The 20,010-nt window shown below is 44.9% G+C and overlaps 1 protein-coding gene across 3 annotated transcripts in view; it reads left to right on the forward strand.

The window, feature by feature from the left end:
• Nucleotides 1–20,010, forward strand: part of adamts17 (ADAM metallopeptidase with thrombospondin type 1 motif, 17) — a 302,033-nt gene that overhangs the window by 58,378 nt on the left and 223,645 nt on the right. For all 3 annotated transcript variants that reach the window (XM_044189615.1, XM_044189625.1, XM_044189606.1), the window contains exon 4: nt 14,366–14,538. In XM_044189615.1, coding sequence (XP_044045550.1) covers nt 14,366–14,538 — 173 coding nt within the window. The remainder of the gene's footprint in view (nt 1–14,365; nt 14,539–20,010) is intronic.

Here is a 20,010-nt window from a genome sequence, read left to right on the forward strand (position 1 = left end):
CCAGGACAACCGATGTCCCCACTGAAATCTGGAGGAGGACACACAGAGGATGCAGAGGTGGACCGAAGCGGTGAGGGAAAATAGAGGGGTGCAGATAAAAGAGACTTAAGAATAAGAGATTTAAGCCGTGTCTGCCTTCTCTCGTCATGGGCAACGTGAGATCACTGGCAAATAAAATGGACGAGCTAACGGCGTTAGCCCGGAGTCAGACGGAGTTTCGTGAGTGTGGACCTGGACCTGCTGTATGCTAACGTTAAGGACGCATACAGCTCTTCCCCCCTCCCCCCTCTGGGTAGGTCAGATCACAACCTGGTTTACCTTAAACCCTGCTATGTGCCTCTGGTTAAAAGGCAGCCTGCGACCACAAGGACAGTGAGGAGATGGTCAGGGGAGGCCTACGAGACACTGCAGGAATGTTTTGAGCTGACGAACTGGGATGCACTCTGTGAGCCTCATGGAGAGGACATTGACAGGCTCACTGAGTGCATCACTGGCTACATTAACTTCTGTGTGGACTGCAATGTCCCAACCAAGATAGTCCATTGTTATCCAAATAACAAACCGTGGGTAACAAAGGACATCAAGGACATTCTGAATGCCAAGAGGAGGGCCTTTACTGATGGTAATATGGAGGAGGTGAGGGCTATCCAGGCTGAAGGTGAAAATCAGGGAAGCCAAGGAGAAGTACAGGAGGAAGCTGGAGCAGAAACTCCAGCAGAACAACATGAGAGAGGTCTGGAGCGGCATGAAGACCATCACTGGCTTCAGACCAACTGGCAGCAGAGGAGTTGAAGGCAGCTTGGACAGGGCCAACGAACTGAATCTGTTCTTTAACAGATTCAACACACCGGCTCCTGCTCATCCCCCCTCTAACTCAGCTGCTGCCGACCCTCAAGCTCCTCTGAGTACTCTGCTCCCCCCTCCCCCTCCCCATATAGGCTAACAGCCCTCTTCACACTAATGACTCCCCCCTCCCCCACCTGTAATTTCTGCTGTGTGCCTGACTGCTGACCAGGTGAGAGGACAGCTGATGAAACTCCACTCAAACAAGGCTGCAGGCCCCGATGGCGTTAGCCCTGGGGTGCTAAAAGCCTGTGCCCCCCAGCTATGTGGAGTCCTTCAACATGTCTTCAACCTGAGCCTGAGTCTTCAAAGGGTCCCCATTCTGTGGAAGACATCTTGCCTCGTTCCTGTGCCGAAGATGCCGCGTCCCAGTGGCTACACGGACTACAGACCGGTGGCACTGACCTCCCACATAATGAAGACCCTGGAGAGACTAGTGCTGGAACAGCTGCGGCCCATGTTCAGACCCCTACTGGACCCCCTTCAGTTCACCTACCAGCCCCGGCTGGGGGTTGAGGACGCCATCATCTTCCTGCTTAACCGCATCCACACCCACCTGGACAGGCCGGCAAGCACGGTGAGGATCATGTTTTTTGACTTCTCCAGTGCTTTCAACACCATCCGGCCTGCCCTGCTGGGTGAGAAGCTGGCAGCAATGCAGGTGGATGCCCCCCTTGTGTCCTGGATTGTGGCCTACCTGACTGGCAGACCACAGCACGTGCGCCTGCAGCACTGTGTGTCGGACAGCGTGGTCAGCAACACTGGGGCCCCTCAGGGGACTGTCCTCTCTCCCTTCCTCTTCACCATCTACACCACGGACTTCAGCTACCACACAGAGTCCTGCCACCTTCAGAAGTTTTCTGATGACTCTGCTGTGGTGGGATGTATCAGCGGTGGTGATGAGACGGAGTACAGGGCTGTGGTGGGTAACTTTGTTTCATGGTGTGAGCAGAACCATCTGCAGCTCAATGCGACAAAGTCTAAGGAGCTGATTGTGGATCTACGGGGGCACCAGTGACCCCGGTTTCCATCCAGGGGGTCAGTGTGGACATTGTGGAGGACTACAAGTACCTGGGAGTACACTTGGATAACAAACTGGACTGGACCAAGAACACTCAAGCTGTTTACAGGAAGGGCCAGAGCCGCCTCTATTTTCTGAGGAGGCTGAGGTCCTTCAACATCTGCCGGATAATGCTGAAGATGTTTTATGAGTCTGTGGTGGCCAGTGCTATCCTGTATGCTGTTGCATGCTGGGGCAGCAGGTTGAAGGTAGCGGACGCCAACAGACTCAACAAACTGATCCGTAAGGCCAGTGACATTGTGGGGGTGGAGCTGGACTCTCTGGCGGTGGTGTCAGAGAGGAGGATGATGGCCAAACTACATGCCATCTTGGACAGTGTCTCCCACCCGCTCCATGACGTGCTGGTCAAGCAAAGGAGCACCTTCAGCGGAAGACTCATCCCCCCAAAAAGCACCACAGAGCGCCACAGGAAGTCATTCCTGCCTGTGGCCATCAAACTCTTTAACTCCTCCCTCTAAGGGTTAGTGTGTATGACCCTAGGTCACTAAACTGGACATTGATCATTACATCTCTGCCATACTTGAATAATTGGGCAATATTCTGTGTACTTCTCCCGTGCAATATTAGTTTTCCCATGTTAGTTTTTCTTATTTATTGTTATTGATATTATATACCTCTATTACACTCGACAGTACATGCACCTCTGCTTATTACTTATTTTGTTACATTGTATTATTATACTGTACTATCATCATCAACCGGTAAACCCACTTGGTACTTGACACTTAGTTTATCTTATACTTATACCGACCTGATACTTAATTTATTTTCTGACCTGTTTTTATAGTGTTTTATACTGTATCATATTGTTTGCTAGTACTTTGTCCTGTGTGCACTGATGTAAAGGCAAGCTACCCTATGGGGATCAATAAAGTATTTCTGATTCTGATTGTCCGGATAAGATATCCTGATATAGATAACAGGTTAATACCAGGTGGAGATGGGGTCATTATGGAGACAAGTATATAAAATACACAACCAGGTTATCTACGTAACTGAACTTTTAAGTTTTAAAAACCACACTAGCCTGAGGAGGGTATGCATTGACATTACTTTTCCATGCGATACAACCCCCCCCATAACCCCATTGAGTGGTATAACAAATTCTATGTCTAATATGAATGGGGGAAGGTGTGATACAGGGAAAATAACAAACTTCAAACAGTAAAAGCCTTCAGAATTGACAAGTTGAAACTGGACAGTAGACCTGGACAGTGGTCCTCAGATCAGACTGTGGTTGTACTGGGCAGCTTACCGTGTGACATGGATGCAGCTACTTTGTGTTCTGGTTGTGCCACAGGTCCATCAGGTCTCCGTTGCGGTTCCAATGTCTACTGCAAGTGTTCAAAAATGGAGCATCTTCCAGCAGTCTGTTCTTCAGCAGTTGATATAGTTTAAGAGTTGTTTTGACAACATTTGTTGTGTTTTTAAAGCAGATTAAAAACAAATTTGTGAGGTAACAAGTACTTTGTGCACTTTACTGGTTTTAATGACTATGCAGCACAGTGTCTGCTTTATTTTGTATCTGTATTCCCTGATTAATGTATATTAGCATAAAGAAAATTGTAACATTCCCTCTCCTGCTTCAGACTTTGGAGGAGAACTGACTTACAAACAAGAAAAACTAGTTTTTCTGTATGTCTGTACAAAGACAACGTGAGTCCATCTGCTGATTTGTCTAGTGGACATTGGCACAGCGAAAGAGCATTTGTGAACCTACCCTAACCCCTGGAGAAATAACAAATCCCTGTCAAACTCCTCCACTAAGCAGAAAGACACAACCAGACAAGCTGTCCAGCTGCAGAGACAGTGACAGTGCTGTGCCTGATCTATCTGGTGTTATCATTCTGTTAGCTTGCAGACAATTAAAACTCCACTTCTCCATGTTTCCCCTGTGCACAGTAATTAACTGGAGCAGCTTGACCTTGAGAACTGAGCTGCACTCCCAAAGTTACACAACACCACCCGAACTAAAGACCACCAGCACTTTTGACAACCTGTATAAATAAATGCTTTCCATATGTTCATAACTGGGGCATACACAGTAACTGAAACCTCCTCTTTAGAAGGAAAGAAGAAAAACCTACAGAGCTGTGTATGTTGGACTGTAGCTCCTCTGTCTGTTTGTTTTCAGCCATTGTTTAAAAGTTGATCAGGGTTTTTCATATGTTTTCATGACACACAGTCCCAATTAGCTTCACATTATACACTCCCATTTTGCTGCATGGGAAGATGTCTGCTGATGTTGAATGATTTGTGGAACTTTCTACAGCCTCTAATTGACATAATTTCTTGTGAATGAAATTATAGTGAAGTTAAACTATTCCTTATTCTGCCAAGGAACTTCTTGGAACCTCTTCAAGGATATCTGACATTCCCATTGGCATGCTTGGGTGGCCGCCAGATCCCTTTGAAAGTAGTGGCAGCAGAGTATTTAATGGGAGGGTGGGGTCATCCAGCTCCAGAGAGACAGAGGTGGTTAGAGGATTCTACTAAATGTATGTATGTATGTATGTATGCTCCTGGTGTCCTGAGGTGAGATGGAAGGATTGAAGTGCCAGATTATAAATTCTTTCCTCTGCATTCATGTCTCCCTGAACTCAGCCAATCCTCTCTACTCCTTTACTATAGTCCTCCTCTCCTTTCCTAGCCTCTCCCTTTTCACCAAAGCTTCCAATTCCTCCCCAAAACCATATGGTCTCTGGAGATAGATGCAAACTGAGGCAGACTTTATATCCATTAAGAATCAGCTCCACGTCCAGAGGAATTCACAACATGGCAATTTCCCCCTCCCATACATTCTTTGTACAGCAGCAGTTCAGTCTGCTTGGATGGAGGTAATGATGTCATAAGAGCCTGGAGAAAGAAGAATGACTGAGCACTTTGCAGCACTTTACCTGCTGAACTTACACTTTGGTTGTTCATAAATATGTTTTTATGGCATGTACAATCAAAAAAAAATCCCTACCTCTAACATCAAGAGAATGGACTTAATACTTCAACAATCGGCTTAGCAAAATGTTTTATGAGGAAGGAAATGCATTTAACACATTTGTTACAGTTCAAGGATACACACAATGCGTTTTGGTGAACACTGCCATAAGACTGTAAATAAAGAGGAAAAAAGTTGTTTACATTCAGAGTAACTACATATCTTAGCTAGGCATATCGTATTTTTATCTTTAGGAAAAGTAATGCTACTGAAAAATACCATCAATTTGCATGTCAGTAGTATTATACATGTTCCAGGACAGTTTTTATTTTAAGTTTTTTTTTTAATTAATTAATTTATTTTTTTTACACAATTTGAAGTTGTTTAAATTATTTTTGCCTGTATGTCTACAGGCTATCTTGCTTACTCATGCATATCTGTATATGAATAGTTAGAGGAGAGTGTCAGTGTTCCAGGGATATACTGCTGGCTTGATCTGTTAAAGTAATGGCTTTTTGCCATTCAGACATAGGTCTGTTACATAAATGTTTCTTACAGCATTATTCAGACATAACAGGACATTTATGGAGGGCCCTATTTTCACGTGGCATAACGACCAATGCTAGCAGCTCTCCGACCATTGGTATTTTCCAAAGCGAGTTGTTGATATTTCAGTGTAAATTGGGTCTTAGACATTGCAAGAATAGACATTTAGACTAGACCACTGCCACTTTGGGGATTTTATCAACAAGAGTAAACTAAATACTTGCAGCAAATGGGCAGAAACAATGAAATAATGCTTAAAATGTAAATAAACTATAAACTATTTTAAACACTCTCCAACCATTAAATGATATCAAATCAGCACCAAAAATTAATGTTTAATGTGGTTTAAGCAGGAACATCAGTAAAGCAGTCTGCATTTATCAATAAATGAATGAATGAATTGTCCACAGCTGCTTTGTACTATATTAAAACCTTAATCTGCAGCCTCTGATCTGATTTGAGTGCTGCGCCAGAACGCTGTGCCATTACGCATGGCTGCCCACTGTGTTTACCTTGATTAAATCACCTGAAAATGACACCAGGCTGCTACAAAATAACCACACACACCTCTACACACATCAGATGGGTCCGTTATAACTCAGTATTCTGCCAGTTTATGCGGGAGACATTGGATTACCAGAGCTCATTAATACCATGTGTCATGACCTCCTTTTTTTGTGCTGTTCTTGGAGCGGTGCAAATACTGCTGTATCATATTTTACAATATGATGTGACAATTTACAATGTGAGAGTAGAATTAAGACTGAAAAAGTTTTGGATTGATGTGATCATATTTATGGCTTCACCAAACTAGTTTTATATCATTTATTTCTATCGTCAATGTACTAATTAACTGTTAAAAAAACAAGTTTGATGCTCTGCTCTGTTTCAGAGCTATGGGACCAATAATGTGAGTGGCTGAGAGCAGATTTATTAATCACCACACCCTCTCATCTATATCCCATTTCACTCAGCCCTTTGCACATTCATGAGTAGCAGGTGCACTTGAAGATCTCCATACCACTTTGTACTTGTCGTTGCTCTTGCATTGTTAAAACAGGGCCCCGAGTGTTTTCTGTGTTGTCTCAAGCAGCATCACTGTTGGATTTTAAAACATATTTTGCCCGTCAAAGCTTTAATTATTGACCAGTATGATCATGAGGGCCCTCCAAGTTTGTTATGACTGCACCTCTCCATCAAATGGCAATATTCATTTGATACATCAGTGGTTGCCAAATGGTCTCGCCTCAGGGTCCAGATTTACCCTTAGGCATTAAGTCACAGTCCACACATAAGCTTAATTAACACCCATTCATTTGATTTCCATCCATCCATTTTTCCAGTCAGTGGATTCACTTAAGTCTTAATTAAGCTTAAATAAGTGTTCTTAACCCTCATCCTACCAAAATATTGAACATACAAGGTCAACCAACTGGGGTCCCTGGGGACCCCAAGAATAAACTACTGTTGCTGTGTTTTCCTTGTTACCTCTTCGAGGTTGCCATTTGCCTGTGGTATTCCATGGTACTTGTAACCATCCTCAATGTCTGCTATTGTTCCTTCTGGGAGTGAGACCCCTTCTGTGTGGACTACCTTCCCTCTCTTTGTCACCATGCAACTACACTTCTCAAGCCCGAATGACATCCCAATGTCAGTGCTGTAGATCCTGGTGGTGTGGATCAGTGAGTCGATGTCCCGCTCGCTCTTACCGTATAGCTTTATGTCATCCATGTAGAGGAGGAGACTGATGGTGGCCCCATTCCTGAGTCGATATCCATAGCCAGTCTTTTTGATTATTTGGCTGAGGGTGTTCAGACCTATGCAGAACAGCAATGGGGACAGAGCATCTCCTTGGTATATGCCACATTTGATGGACACTTGTGCAAGTGCTTGCCATTGGCCTCAAGGGTGCACCAGTCACTGTGCATCGCTGTTGTGTGATGCCTCCCTCTCCCATATACTTTTCCAGTACTGTTCAGTTTCCAGCCTTGGTGGGTCTGCTCTGCTGTTATTACCCTGCCATTGAGCGTACACTTTCGCAGGTTGAGTTGTGCATAGCCGGTTTATTCTTCTGGCTTCATTATCTCTCGTGTACCTCTTTAGGAGGCTGGCCAAGGCTTGGAGCCTTTGTTTGGCAGTTTCGAGTGCTTCAGGTATGGGCATCTGGTTGTACTTCTTGGGTACTTGCTTTCTCATTGCACCTCTCTCAGCCTCTGTCAGTTGGCTCACTTCTCTCCGGGCCTCCTTGATTTTAGCCTCCAGCCTTTGTTTCCCTGGTGGGTACTGTTGCTCATGGCTCCTATGGTTGCTCTTATAGCCAAGCATCTCGAGGATCACTGCTGCTGAAGTGATGGTTGTGGTAGGGATCGCACTCAATGCTGCATTCACATTTTCAGGTCTGTCGCTGCCTCGTTCAGCGTGATTGCACTTGTTGGGGCTTTGTACCCAATCTCCGGTTAGGGAGCTGCCGTTAGCTCCCCTCTGACCTGGCGTCCTGGCTACCCCTTGCTGGAGCATTTGTGTTGTATCTCGTCAATCTCAAGTTGTGATAGCAGTTGCCGTTTGTGGATGTTGGCCCTTCCTTGATTGTTTGCACCTGTGTCTCGTTGTCTCACCTCCCCTAGGGTATTTAGTCCGGGTCTCTGTCTTTGTTCAGTGTTGGATCATTGTTGTAACTGCATGGTGTTATTCTTGTCTGGTGTTGCTCCCTGTCTTGAGTTTTGTTCCTATCTTGTGGATGTTCCTGACATTTGTGTGTGTTGCCGTTTGGTGCACTTTTGTTGTGCCTGGTTCCTGTGCCCACTTCCTCAGCATTCTACCGTGAGTTCTGTATTGGATTCTTTGTCTCCCTTGGATCTTGGCTGGATTCTAGAATTTGTACCTTGCCTGCTCCCTTTGAACTGTTTAGCCACATTGGACTCACTTCCCTGCTTCCACCACTTCCAGCCAATAACCTATCTGCCTATTGCCTGTTTGTTGAACTGTCTGCCTACCGGTCTGTAGGTCTGTATGCCTGTACCTGCCTGCATACCACTTCACCCAATAAACACTGTAGTCATCCGGCTACCTCATCCTCATACCGCTTCCTGATATTCTTCATTTGGGTCCACATACTTCTACCCGCCACATACGACAAATAGGTTCTTATGGTTCAGTTTATGTAAAGTTAGTGGTATTTTTATCCTTCTGTGGAAGAGGGCTATTGTAGGGTTCTAAGGTCTCATAGCTGTTATCAAAGAATAGGAGATTATGTTAAGATTGGGTCTTTATGTTGAAAAAGCAATATTTAAAAAAAATATTTTTTTTACGTTAGTGGAAGTTTGCTTTTTGACTATCATCTGAGTATCTCTAAACAGTAATTACTTCAGGCCTGAGCAACAGCAGCAGTCCAGTCATTGTATCTGCAAGTGCTGAGTAAGCAGAGTCATTGTTCCCCAGTGGCGCTGGTGTTGGTTTCACAGTTCAAAGCACTGTGTTATTTGTCTCTGTGTGACTCAAACACATCCTCTCTCCTTTCGTATTACAAGCTTTTGCCCTCCAAACATAGAGCAGCTCTCTGATCCTTTCCGGGAGTCAAATTTTTCTGCCTGCCTATAGCAATTTTAATGGGCCCACTAGCTCCAAGCTGTCTCTTCTATAAACTGTCAACATGATTTCTGTTGTTGCAGTACTTTATTATAAACTTTGTGCATGGTAGCTCCACTGCTAAGGCATGTTATCAGGAAACAATGTGGATGGTCATACTTGACAGCTGAAAAAGTTAATGACTGAACTTTTCATGGTCACGCGCTGACTGATTCCCGACCTCCCTCTTGCTCCTCTTCTGCTTCACGCCTCTCTAGAACCCGCCATGTCTTCGTTGCCCCCAGAGTCAGAGTTCTGGTCAGAACTGCTCTAAATCACCTCGGTACTGTATTCCCTGTCATCAAATTGGCCTCTGTCGGTCTTGGGGGGGCTGTGTTCGGTCCCTGTTCGGCCATTTTCACTGTTTTGGCCGATGCCCAGGATACATGCTCGCGCCTATAGAGTGCGAGCATGAGCAGCAGGATGCTGACTGCAGTTCACTTAATGGCCATTGGTGTCAAAAATAACAAGGATTTTCTGAAAACCACACAGTACCTTTAATAGAATAAATATAGTTTATATAATAGTTATAACTATAATATAGTTGATTGACACTGTCCTCACCAAAAATGAAATTAAAGCAGATGGTTCTTGCTCTTACTCTAACCATCTTGAACTGGATACCATACTTGTTCTTGGATGCCTCTAAATCCAACCTCCCCAACCATCGAATCACTTCCTCCTTATGCTGCCTGCCCACTTCTAGAGTAGAAAGTGTTTTACTACTTTTTTTGCCGTGGAACTTCTTCTCCTGCTACTCGGTCAGGGCACCGCTGAAGCCGAGCGGCATGGCGTCATCTGGTTCTCTTGCAATGGGCAACGTGAGATCACTGGCGAATAAGATGGACGAGCTAACGGTGTTAGCCCGGAGTCAGACAGAGTTCCGCGAGTGTAGTTTGATGTGCTTCTCAGAGACATGGCTACACCAGAATATCCCGAATCATAACGTTTCCATCGACGGCTTTCAGACAGTTCGGGCCGACAGGGATCACACCGGGAGCAGTAAGCGGAAAGGCAGCGGACTTGCTTTTCTGGTCAACAACAGATGGTGTAACCCTGGTCACGTTACTATCAAGTAGAGTATCTGTAGCCCAGACATTGAACTGTTAGCTGTGGGACTCCGGCCATATTATCTGCCACGTGAATTTTCACATGCCATTGTTGTGGCTGTTTACATCCCGCCCTCTGCAAACTCGGCATCGGTGTGCAACGCCATTCACACCACCATAGCACAACTCCAGACTCAACACCCGAATGCACTCATATTAATCTCGGGTGACTTCAACCATGTCAATGTTTCAACAACACTCACTAATTTCACCCAGTATGTGAGTTGTCCTACTAGAGAGGAGAGGACACTGGACCCACTTGAGGATTACAAGTACCTGGGAGTACACATGGACAATAAACTGGACTGGGCTAAGAACACTCAAGCTCTTTACAGGAGGGGCCAGAGCCGCCTCAATTTTCTGAGGAGGCTGTGGTCCTTCAAAATCTGCCGGACAATGCTGAAGATGTTTTATGCGTCTGTGGTGGCCAGTGCTATCCTGTATGCTGTTGCATGGTGGGGCAGCAGGTTGAGGGTAGTGGACGCTAACGGGCTCAACAAACTGATCCGTAAGGCCAGTGACATTGTGGGGGTGGAGCTGGACTCTCTGTCGGTGGTGTCAGAGAGGAGGATGCTGGCCAAACTACATGCCATCTTAGACAGCGTCTCCCACCCACTTCATGACGTGCTGGTCAAACAAAGGAGTACCTTCAGTGGAAGACTCATCCCCCCAAAAAGCACCACAGAAAGTCATTCCTGCCTGTGGCCATCAAAGTCTTTAACTCCTCCCTCTAAGTGTTAGTTTGTATGACCCTAGGTCATTAAACTGGACATTGATCATTACATCTCTGCAATACTTGACATAATTGTGCAATATTCTGTGTTAATACTGCTGTGCAATATACTCTATTTTCAGTTTAATTTATTGATATGTATTCATACTTCTATTACTGCTGTGCAATATCCTCCATCTCATTATAATCTTAATAAGCTACACTTAACTTGACAGTTCATGCACTATTACTTTATACCGTATTATAATCATCAACCGGTAAACCCACTTTGTACTTCACACTAATTTTAATTTTATACTTATACCCACTTGGTACTTAATTTATCTGACCTGTATTATATTTTTTCTTAGTACTTCTATTCCTGTGTGCACTGATGTGATAGTGAGCTACTGTAACAAAAGAGTTTCCCCTTGGGGATCAATAAAGTATTTCTGATTCTGACTTCCAGTGGTACTGACGGTCTGGTCTCAACGCAGAGTTTGGAAAATCCAACCTCTGATGGCCAGCGGATCCAACAGCCACAAGGGGACACTAGTCTGTTACTCTCCGTTATTCTACCTTAATTGAAATGGACTTCTGATCTTTAGTAATTTGACAATGCGTGAAGTTGTGCACACCATGCCACTCCTGGGAATTAAGTGTCATCTGGTTCTTCCTTTTATTCAATATCTGCTTGAATTGCCACCTAGTTCCCCCACAGACCTTGGTGGTCAGCTGACATGCGCTGGTCTGTGCCTTACGTGTTTTCCTGTATTAACTGTAGTAGACACTGGTTGAGGCTTGCAGTGCAATATCCAAGGCAACTAGGTCAAGACTGAACGTCGGCATTAGACCAGATTTGTGCATTGCAGAGCAGTGTGTTCTTCTTAGTGAAGTGGAAATCAAAGGTCTGGAGGTCAGGTTGGTGGATGGGTGTGAAGTGCGTCTGACTTTCAGTATGCAATGTTTTTATTGAATTTTCCCAATGCAAAAAACAAACAAACTTGTCAAACAAATCCTGCCTACTTTCATACCCTAACTAATCTCTGTGTGAAGCGGGCATTATTGTTGGGTTGTCTGTTTCAGAAAGTTACAGTTGCCCCCCAATGCCAATGTCAGAAAAGGAGTTTCAGACGCTGTCAGACAATCCGACAGGCACTTTGAAGCATATTGAGACTTTTACTCATCCTGGTCGGCTCAGATGAGAGTGAGTGGTTCAGGGGGAGCCAACGAGAAGGGTGGCCTGGGTACTAGGCAGAGCAGGAAACCTCAAGCGGATGGGCTGGGGCGGTGGAGCAGGTCTGGAGCATGGGCCGGATGACGACCAGATGGCCAGAGCTGCTCTGGAGGCCGGCGACAGGTCTAGCAAGGCGTCGGTAGGGGCGGCAAACTTGGGGTCAAGCTGGGTGTTGGAGGGCTCAGCCAACTGGGGTTCTGGGGGCCTGGGCTGGATGACGTCGGCTGGAGCGGCTGACCAGGGATCAGGAAACTGGCTGGGCGTTGGCGAACACGGCCAACGGGGAATCAGGCAGGGCATCGTCGGCAAGCTCAGCCTACTGGGAATCAGGCAGGGTGTCGTCCGGCAGGCTGACGGGGACTCTGGGCAGCTGATGCTCTGGAGCACTGGGTGGCTTAGACTGCCTATGGTGTTGGGAGCCATGATGACCACATCTTCTTCTGTGGCTTCCATGGGATCCCTCGAAAGGTGACTGCCGGATGTCAGGGTGGCTCCTCGAACAGTTCATTGAAGGCTCAAAGTATTTGAGGCAGATGGGCGGTGGGGTAGCCAGCTCGCAACAGGCAGGGGGCTGGCTAGCTGGCTCAGTACAGGCAGGCTGCAGGCTCACAAACTGCATGGCAGGTGGACTGTTAGGAGGCTAGTGGGCTGGATGCTAGCAGGCCGAGGCTTGGGTTGGTAGGTGGGAAATTTGGGCTGGGACTGAGATTTAGGTGCAGAGGATGCTGGAGTGACAGAATACAGCTTCCATCTGTTAAATGGCAAACTTAACTTTCTTCCAGAAAATAGTGAGGGCTTTCAGGAAGTCTGGCTCTTCATTAAAAAAACATCCTACCTCACTCCAAAGTCGAGCCAAGAAAAATGCAGGCTGGGATGGTGAGGCTCTCTGGGCAATGGAGTGGATGGAGCTGGAGAGGGTGCGGGAGCAGGGATGATTGACTGGGCTCCAGGGGCTGAAGGGGAGAGCTGTACCATATCCGCTGGGTCCATGTTGGCTAGATCGTTCTATTATGGTTTTGCAAGGTGGACCCAAATGCAAGACACAAATACAGGGGTAAGGTGAAATAAGGAAGATTTATTGTAAGGAAACGGGGTAATGGAGGGGGAGAGGTGAGAAGAAGGTGGCTGGCAAAAACAGAGGGCAGAGGGGCGGTGGTGGATGGCAGAGCCAGGCCAGGCTGGATGGACAGATGAGGGTGAATGCCGTGGGCAGGCTGGAGTTACCTTGGGGGTTAACAGGCAGGCAGAAAAGCAAGGAGGTAGGCAGGCATGAGATTATCTACTGTAGCTGAGACTGAGGGTGCATGGTGGTAGGTAGGCAGGCAGGCAGGAGATGATCCACTATGGCATACAGGAAAAGACAGTGAATATTAACAAGGAATCAACATGCGCAATAGTAATCAGAAAACCACTGCAGTGGAGACACAAGCTCTGACCACCACCGAAGCTGAACAAACGATCTGGCGCGAGAGGGTTAAAAGCCGGGGTTGAAATACTGCTGGGTTGATGAGTAGATGGTCAGCAGGTGGGCAGGTTCAGCAGGTGTGCATAATCAACAAGGAGCCAGGAGAGTCAAAGAGGGATTGCCACACCCACACCACAGACACAGACACTGAGAGAGACAGACAGTAGCACAGGAGACACAGGGAAGGGGGAAACATAAGGAAACAAGGGAAAATAGTGGGCTATGGCCATGACAGAAATATGCTCTGTGTGGGAAGCAAACCCTCCATACACATCAAATATGATCAGAACAGCGACACCAAAGTGAGCAAGGTTCAACTTTTTTGCTGAAACTCTCTGTGTCGGGACTGCCACTGTGTCAACACAGTGGTGTCATTGAAATGTATGAGGGGACTACGTTTTTTCACACAGTGCAAATATCGGTTTGAATGTGGTCCTATAAGGTCAGTATGACAGATCCAATGTGTCATTCTGACCTAATCATATGCCCCACAGCCCCCCCTGGCAATTAACTGATGCTCTTCAGAGCATTTTTTCAAACATTGTCTAATAGGGATAAATATATTCGTAGCAAGTAGGGGAGGCTGAAGGCTGCTCTGTGATTCTGTCCAGCTCAGTGCACTGCTCCATCAAAAATCTGCTTCAGTTGAAGTGAATTGACTTTGATTTTAGAAATACTCAAGATACACATACATGCACACTAGAATGTGAAAAATCCATGCAGTCACAGCAATGTGAGTCCCTGTGTTACTTTTGCCTTTGGTGTAGTGTTACTAACTTTGGTCTTCCTGTCTGTCTGTCTGCCTGTTTGTGGTAGGGAAGAGGAAGGAGAAGATGTCAAAAGTGGATGAGGAAGTTCGTGGGAAGAGAAACACCATTCGCCTGCATGAAACATATACTGTGGAGACGGTGGTGGTGGCAGACTCCGACATGGTGCAGTACCACGGTGCCGAGGCAGCACAGAGGTTCCTGCTGACTGTCATGAACATGGTGAGAATTCCAGAAACACAGTCTCAGTCTTCTAACTCCCCTTATAAAGTCAAATGTTAAATTTTGTTTTGTGTATAGAACTGGTACCGTTTAAAGCATTCAATCAACAGACTAGCACATTCAAAGGTTTTATTGAAAGTATGCTCACTCACTTAGACAATGATTTTTATCCTTGGATTTCACTTTTTTCTTGTCTCTCCTTGAGAATAATGTGAAGCTTCAAGTAACAATGTGCTGATAAACATTCCTGAAGCTGAGAAACAAATTTAAATGTTAAAGGCGTGTGTAGATATTGGGTTATGACAGTTGTTGCTGCTGTGCTTCATGAATGGACACATGTAAACTTAAATATTGTTTTTCTTTTTGTTTTCCTGTCTTTTATATTGGTGAAGTTTTTCTGCTGTCAACACAATTTAAATTAAAGCTGCAAGCAGCTTTGAATGGGCCCCCGCCTCCACACACGCCTCGGGAGGAGTGCCAGCTACAGTCTTGTGACCGGAGGCCGGCTGATACCACTCTGATTCTTGAAGACCATTGGGCACTGTGCGAAGGAGTTAAATATCACTTCCTACGTCCACTATGTGGCGCTAGAGAACATGCACTAATCATACACGGTGTTGCTGTGTATCAAGTGTAGATCACACAATAAAACTCCAAATTAGCCTTTAAATTATCAAGCATGTGAAATTTGGAAAAGATCTGATGATGTGGAACTGAGGTAGCACAGTTACTAATTTTGAAACAAGAAGACCGTTACAGAAATACTCCTGTTGTCAACCTGCTGATACAAAATATATTCATTCTGATAACACATAAACAATCTTTTGGAATTCATTAATTCAATTCAATGTTATTTATATAGCGCCAATTCATAAGTTATCTCATTTCACTTTTCCTATAGAGCAGGTCTAGACGTCCAGCCCTAACTATAAGCTTTATCAAAGAGGAAAGTCTTAAGCCTACTCTTAAATGTGGAGATGGTGTCTGCCTCCTGAACCCAAATTGGGATCTGATTCCACAGGAGAGGAGCTTGATAACTGAAGCCTCTGGCTCCCATTCTACTTTTGGAGACTCTAGGAACCACAAGTAACCCTGCATTCTGGGAGTGCAGTGTTCTAGTTGGGTAATATGGTATTATGAGATCTTTAAGACATGATGGTGTGTGACCATTAAGAGCTTTGTAGGTGAGGAGAAGGATTTTAAATTCTATTCTGGATTTTAAAGGGAGCCAGTCCAGAGAAGCTAATATTGGAGAAATATGATCTCTTTTCTTAGTTCTTGTCAGTACATGTGTCGCAGCATTCTGGATCAACTGGAGCGTCTTAAGGGAATTGTAATAGTCCAACCTAGAACTAACAAATGCATGCACTAGTTTTTCGGCTTCATATTGAGACAGGAGGTGCCTGATTTTTGCAATGTTGCGTAGGTGAAAGAAGGCAGTCCTTGAAATTTGTTTCATGTAGAAGTTAAAGGATAAATCCTGATCAAAGATAATCATCATAATGGTGCTGGAGGCCAGGGCAATGCCATCTAGAGTAACTATATCCCTAGATAATATGTCTCTGAGGTGTTTGGGGCCAAGTTCAATAACTTCAGTTTTTTCTGAGTTTAACATCAGAAAATTACAGGTCATCCAGGTCTTTATGTCTTTAAGGCATGCTTGAAGTTTAGCTAACTGGTTTGTTTCATCTGGCTTGATCGATAGATATAATTGGGTATCATCCGCGTAACAATGAAAGTTTATGGAGTGTTTCCTAATAATATTGCCTAGAGGAAGCATATATAAGGTGAATAGAATCAGTCCAAGCACAGAACATAAATGTGTTCATCTACCTTGATCACCCAATCTTGTCATAACAACACTTTATTGTGAAACATTAAAGGATGCAGGAACACAATACTAATATTTCACTGGCTAGGAAAGCTTGTAATTAACTGCCAGCAGATTGGATGATGTTTGTCACATGTAAATGGACTGTACTTGTATAGCACCTTTCTAGTCTTCCAACCACTCAAAGCGCTTCACACTACATATCACATTCACCCCATTCACACACATTCATACACTGCTAATCAGCCCAAAGAAAGGCACAGCCTTCTCAATTTGGGGTTCAGTATCTTGCCCAAGGACACTTCGACATGTGGGCTGGGGGAAGCTGGGATTGAATCGCCAACTTTCTGATTAGTGGAAGACCTGCTCTACCACTAAGCCACTGCTATGACTATGACTCATGAATGGCAAGTTACAACAACTTCCTTTTTCGTGGTGAATAATGAGCCATCATGGCAATGGCTTTTGATGAAAACTCACAAGCTTCACTATTAAGCATCATCAAGTTTGAGGTGGATCTGGTTAACCTGCTATAAGTACACGGCCTGTAACTTCCTGTTGCCAGTAGGTGGCGCCATGGTTATGTCTGAATATTGTCATGTAGATATCTTCAGGCTGGGACTTTTTATCATTTTTTTTTTAATCAAAAGATCTGACGATGTGGAGCTGAGGTAGTTACTAATTTTGGAATGAGGTAGCACTGTTTCTAATTTTGGAACCAGGTAGCACTGCTGTGTGCTCGCCAGAGGCTTTGTCTTAAACCATCATAAATTGACATCTTATCTAGTTTTTAAGCCATGTTTTTACGCTACACTTTTTATCCTGGCTATTGTTTTACCCATATGTTTTAACATGATAAAAGTTTTTAGTCATCGGACGTGTGGATCTTAAGTGATTTTTAAGGTGGCTGTCAACTCGAGGTGGTTCATCAGACTGCCTCCACTGCTGCTAGCTCAGCTAGGTTTGTTTTTAGCCTGATGGCTAGGCAAGCCGGTAGCTTTTCTTAAGGATTTTAAGCTTTTAGCACTTTTATGGACTAACTGCAAGCATGATGGCTGAGTGTGGATCTTGCCACCTTACCGTCTCAAATCTGAAGAAAAATATTGCTTGTCTGGAAGCCAAACTCAGAGAAAAAGACAAGCTCATCCTAGAGTTCTCCACTGTCGCCTCGGCCCAGGCAAAACACCTTGCAGTCCTCAGCTCCTCTGGCTGCGGCAACCGGAATGAGACCGTCCCATCTCACTCCCCTGACTGCTCTACTCCTGTACAGGGCAATGATCCCACTCTACCGTGGCTCTGCTCCATCATCACTGGCGCCCCGGAGCATGAAGCCGTTTCAGCTAAGCCTGAAGATCCGTGGCTCCTGAAGATCCGTGGCTCCTCATCGGTGCAAAGCCCAAAGCAATGGTTTCTACTCCTTGCTGAGCCCCAGTGGATGCACATTTACTTGTCTGCAGGGGTGGTGAGAAGGCTCCGTTGAGTTCGACTCCACATCAACCGAAGGACTGGACTGTAGCCTGCAAGGACATACATGGTGCAAAGCGCCCGCCTCCCCCTCCTTCACATCAGGACCTCCCACTGACCAACAGGTTTGACATCCTGGATATGCAGGACGCTCCCATCTTCCAGTGGTCAGGTCCTGCTTTTGCTGCAAGTTACTGAAAGAGACCATGATCAGGAGAATTTCTGGAGGTCTCATTCGTCCAGAGAAGAGAGAAGGACACTGCCCCCTCACCACAACTGTCCCCGGCTGATGGTCTCCACGATCATCGACTCTGCCTCCTCTCATCCCCCCAACTACGCTAATAGTTGGAGATTCCTCAGTAAGAAATATTCGCTTCGTTATTGCGGCCACACACTACTGTCCCAAAGCTATAACCCTCGACATTCTCGAAAAGCTCCCCGGACTCTTGGCTTCACTCCCAACTATCACGAAAATCATAGTCCATGTCAGCACCAATTACACTGCCCGTCACCAATCTGAGCTGACAAAAGCAGACTTTACCCGCCTCTTTGACCTGCTCAACAGCAGTGGAAAGCATGATTTTATTTCGGGTCCAATTCCTACACTGGGTCGTGGAATTGGCCATTTTAGCAGGATCCTCAGCTTTCATACCTGGCTCCAGTCTGTCTGCAGTACCCATGACATTGGTTTTATTAACAATTTTAACTTACTCTGGGATCGTTCTTCCTTGTTTGCACGAGACGGTCTTCACCCAAACAAGTCAGGTAGTCGCATGCTGGCGGCTAACCTGCAGCACGCTGCACTGTCCTCCTCACGTAATTGACTATTTACATCACCTGTTTCCCCTCACTCTTCTTCTTTCTCTTCTCATTATGGCCTGGCTCCAGATTATATTCCAGATTATATTTTAAACCTTTTAATACCTTTACGTAGTTTCAGATTGTCAGGCAGGAGTCTTCTGTCTCTTCCTGAGTCCAGGATGAAAACAAAGGGGGGCAGAACTTTTGCCATCGGGTCCCCAAGGCTCTGGAACAACTTGCCCGAAGAAATTAGGTTGTCAGAATCAGTGTCTTCTTTTAAGTCTCTTCTCAAAACGCATTTTTATCATAAAGCATATCCTGATCGTACCTGAGCTGTCTTTTAAAAAAATGTTTAAAATGTATTTTATAATTCACTGTGGTATTTTATTCGTCTCTGTGAAGCAATTTGTACTTTGTTTTGATAAGTGCTCTATAAATAAAGTTTATTATTATTACTAATTATGGAACCAGGTAGCAGTGTTACAAATTTTGGAACCCAGAATTCACTGCATTGCCACGGCAAAAGTTTCACAATTTAGCATGAAAACGGTCTTTAGATTACCTTGCCCAAATTTGAAGTCGATTGGATTAATTCTCTAGGAACAGTTCAACATCAAAAAATTGCTAAAATTTGCCAAACTTTGCTGCATCTCCACAGCAACGCCGTTTGAGTAAACCTAAAAATCTTCGCAATTTAGTGTCACAAAGGTCTTTAGATTGCACTGCCCAAATCTGAAGTCGATGGAGAAGTTTGTTAAAAAGCCTGTAAATAGCAAAAAATGACATGTTAAATTCAAAATGGCTGACTTCCTGTTGGATTTAGGGTATGGCTCCAAGCTTTTCTTTAAGTCAAGAGATGATACATCTGCCTCCCAAATTTCGTACATCTAGCTGAAATGTAGCGCGAAGGCTACTTCTTTGAAATTTTGTAGAGGGTGCTATTGGCCCATTTTGTCACATTCAAGCCAGTGACCCATATCAGACAACAAAATCCACTGTTTCTGACACGTGTGCCAAGTTTCGTGAGATTTCAAGCATCCTTAGCACCTCAATAACAGCTTAATTTTTCATGCCGAATAATAGGTTACCATGGCATTCAATGAAAGCTTTACTGTATAGCACCCATGTCTTAAGGCTTTGCTGCCCAAATTTGAGGTGGATATGCTTAACCTGCTAGGAGGAGTACATCAAGTATAAAACATGTAATTTCCTGTTGCCAGTAGGTAGCGTTATGACTGAATATTGATGTCTTCAGGACGGGACTCGTATCAAACATGTGAAGTTTGGGACAGATTTGATCATGTACAGTCCAGTTACAAGATACTTCCTGTTTTATGGCAAAACATGGAAATTCTAAGCCATGCCACAGACACGCC

The sequence above is a fragment of the Siniperca chuatsi genome, linkage group LG1 (genome assembly GCF_020085105.1).
Source record: "Siniperca chuatsi isolate FFG_IHB_CAS linkage group LG1, ASM2008510v1, whole genome shotgun sequence".
In the NCBI taxonomy this organism is placed as follows: Eukaryota; Metazoa; Chordata; class Actinopteri; order Centrarchiformes; family Sinipercidae; genus Siniperca; species Siniperca chuatsi.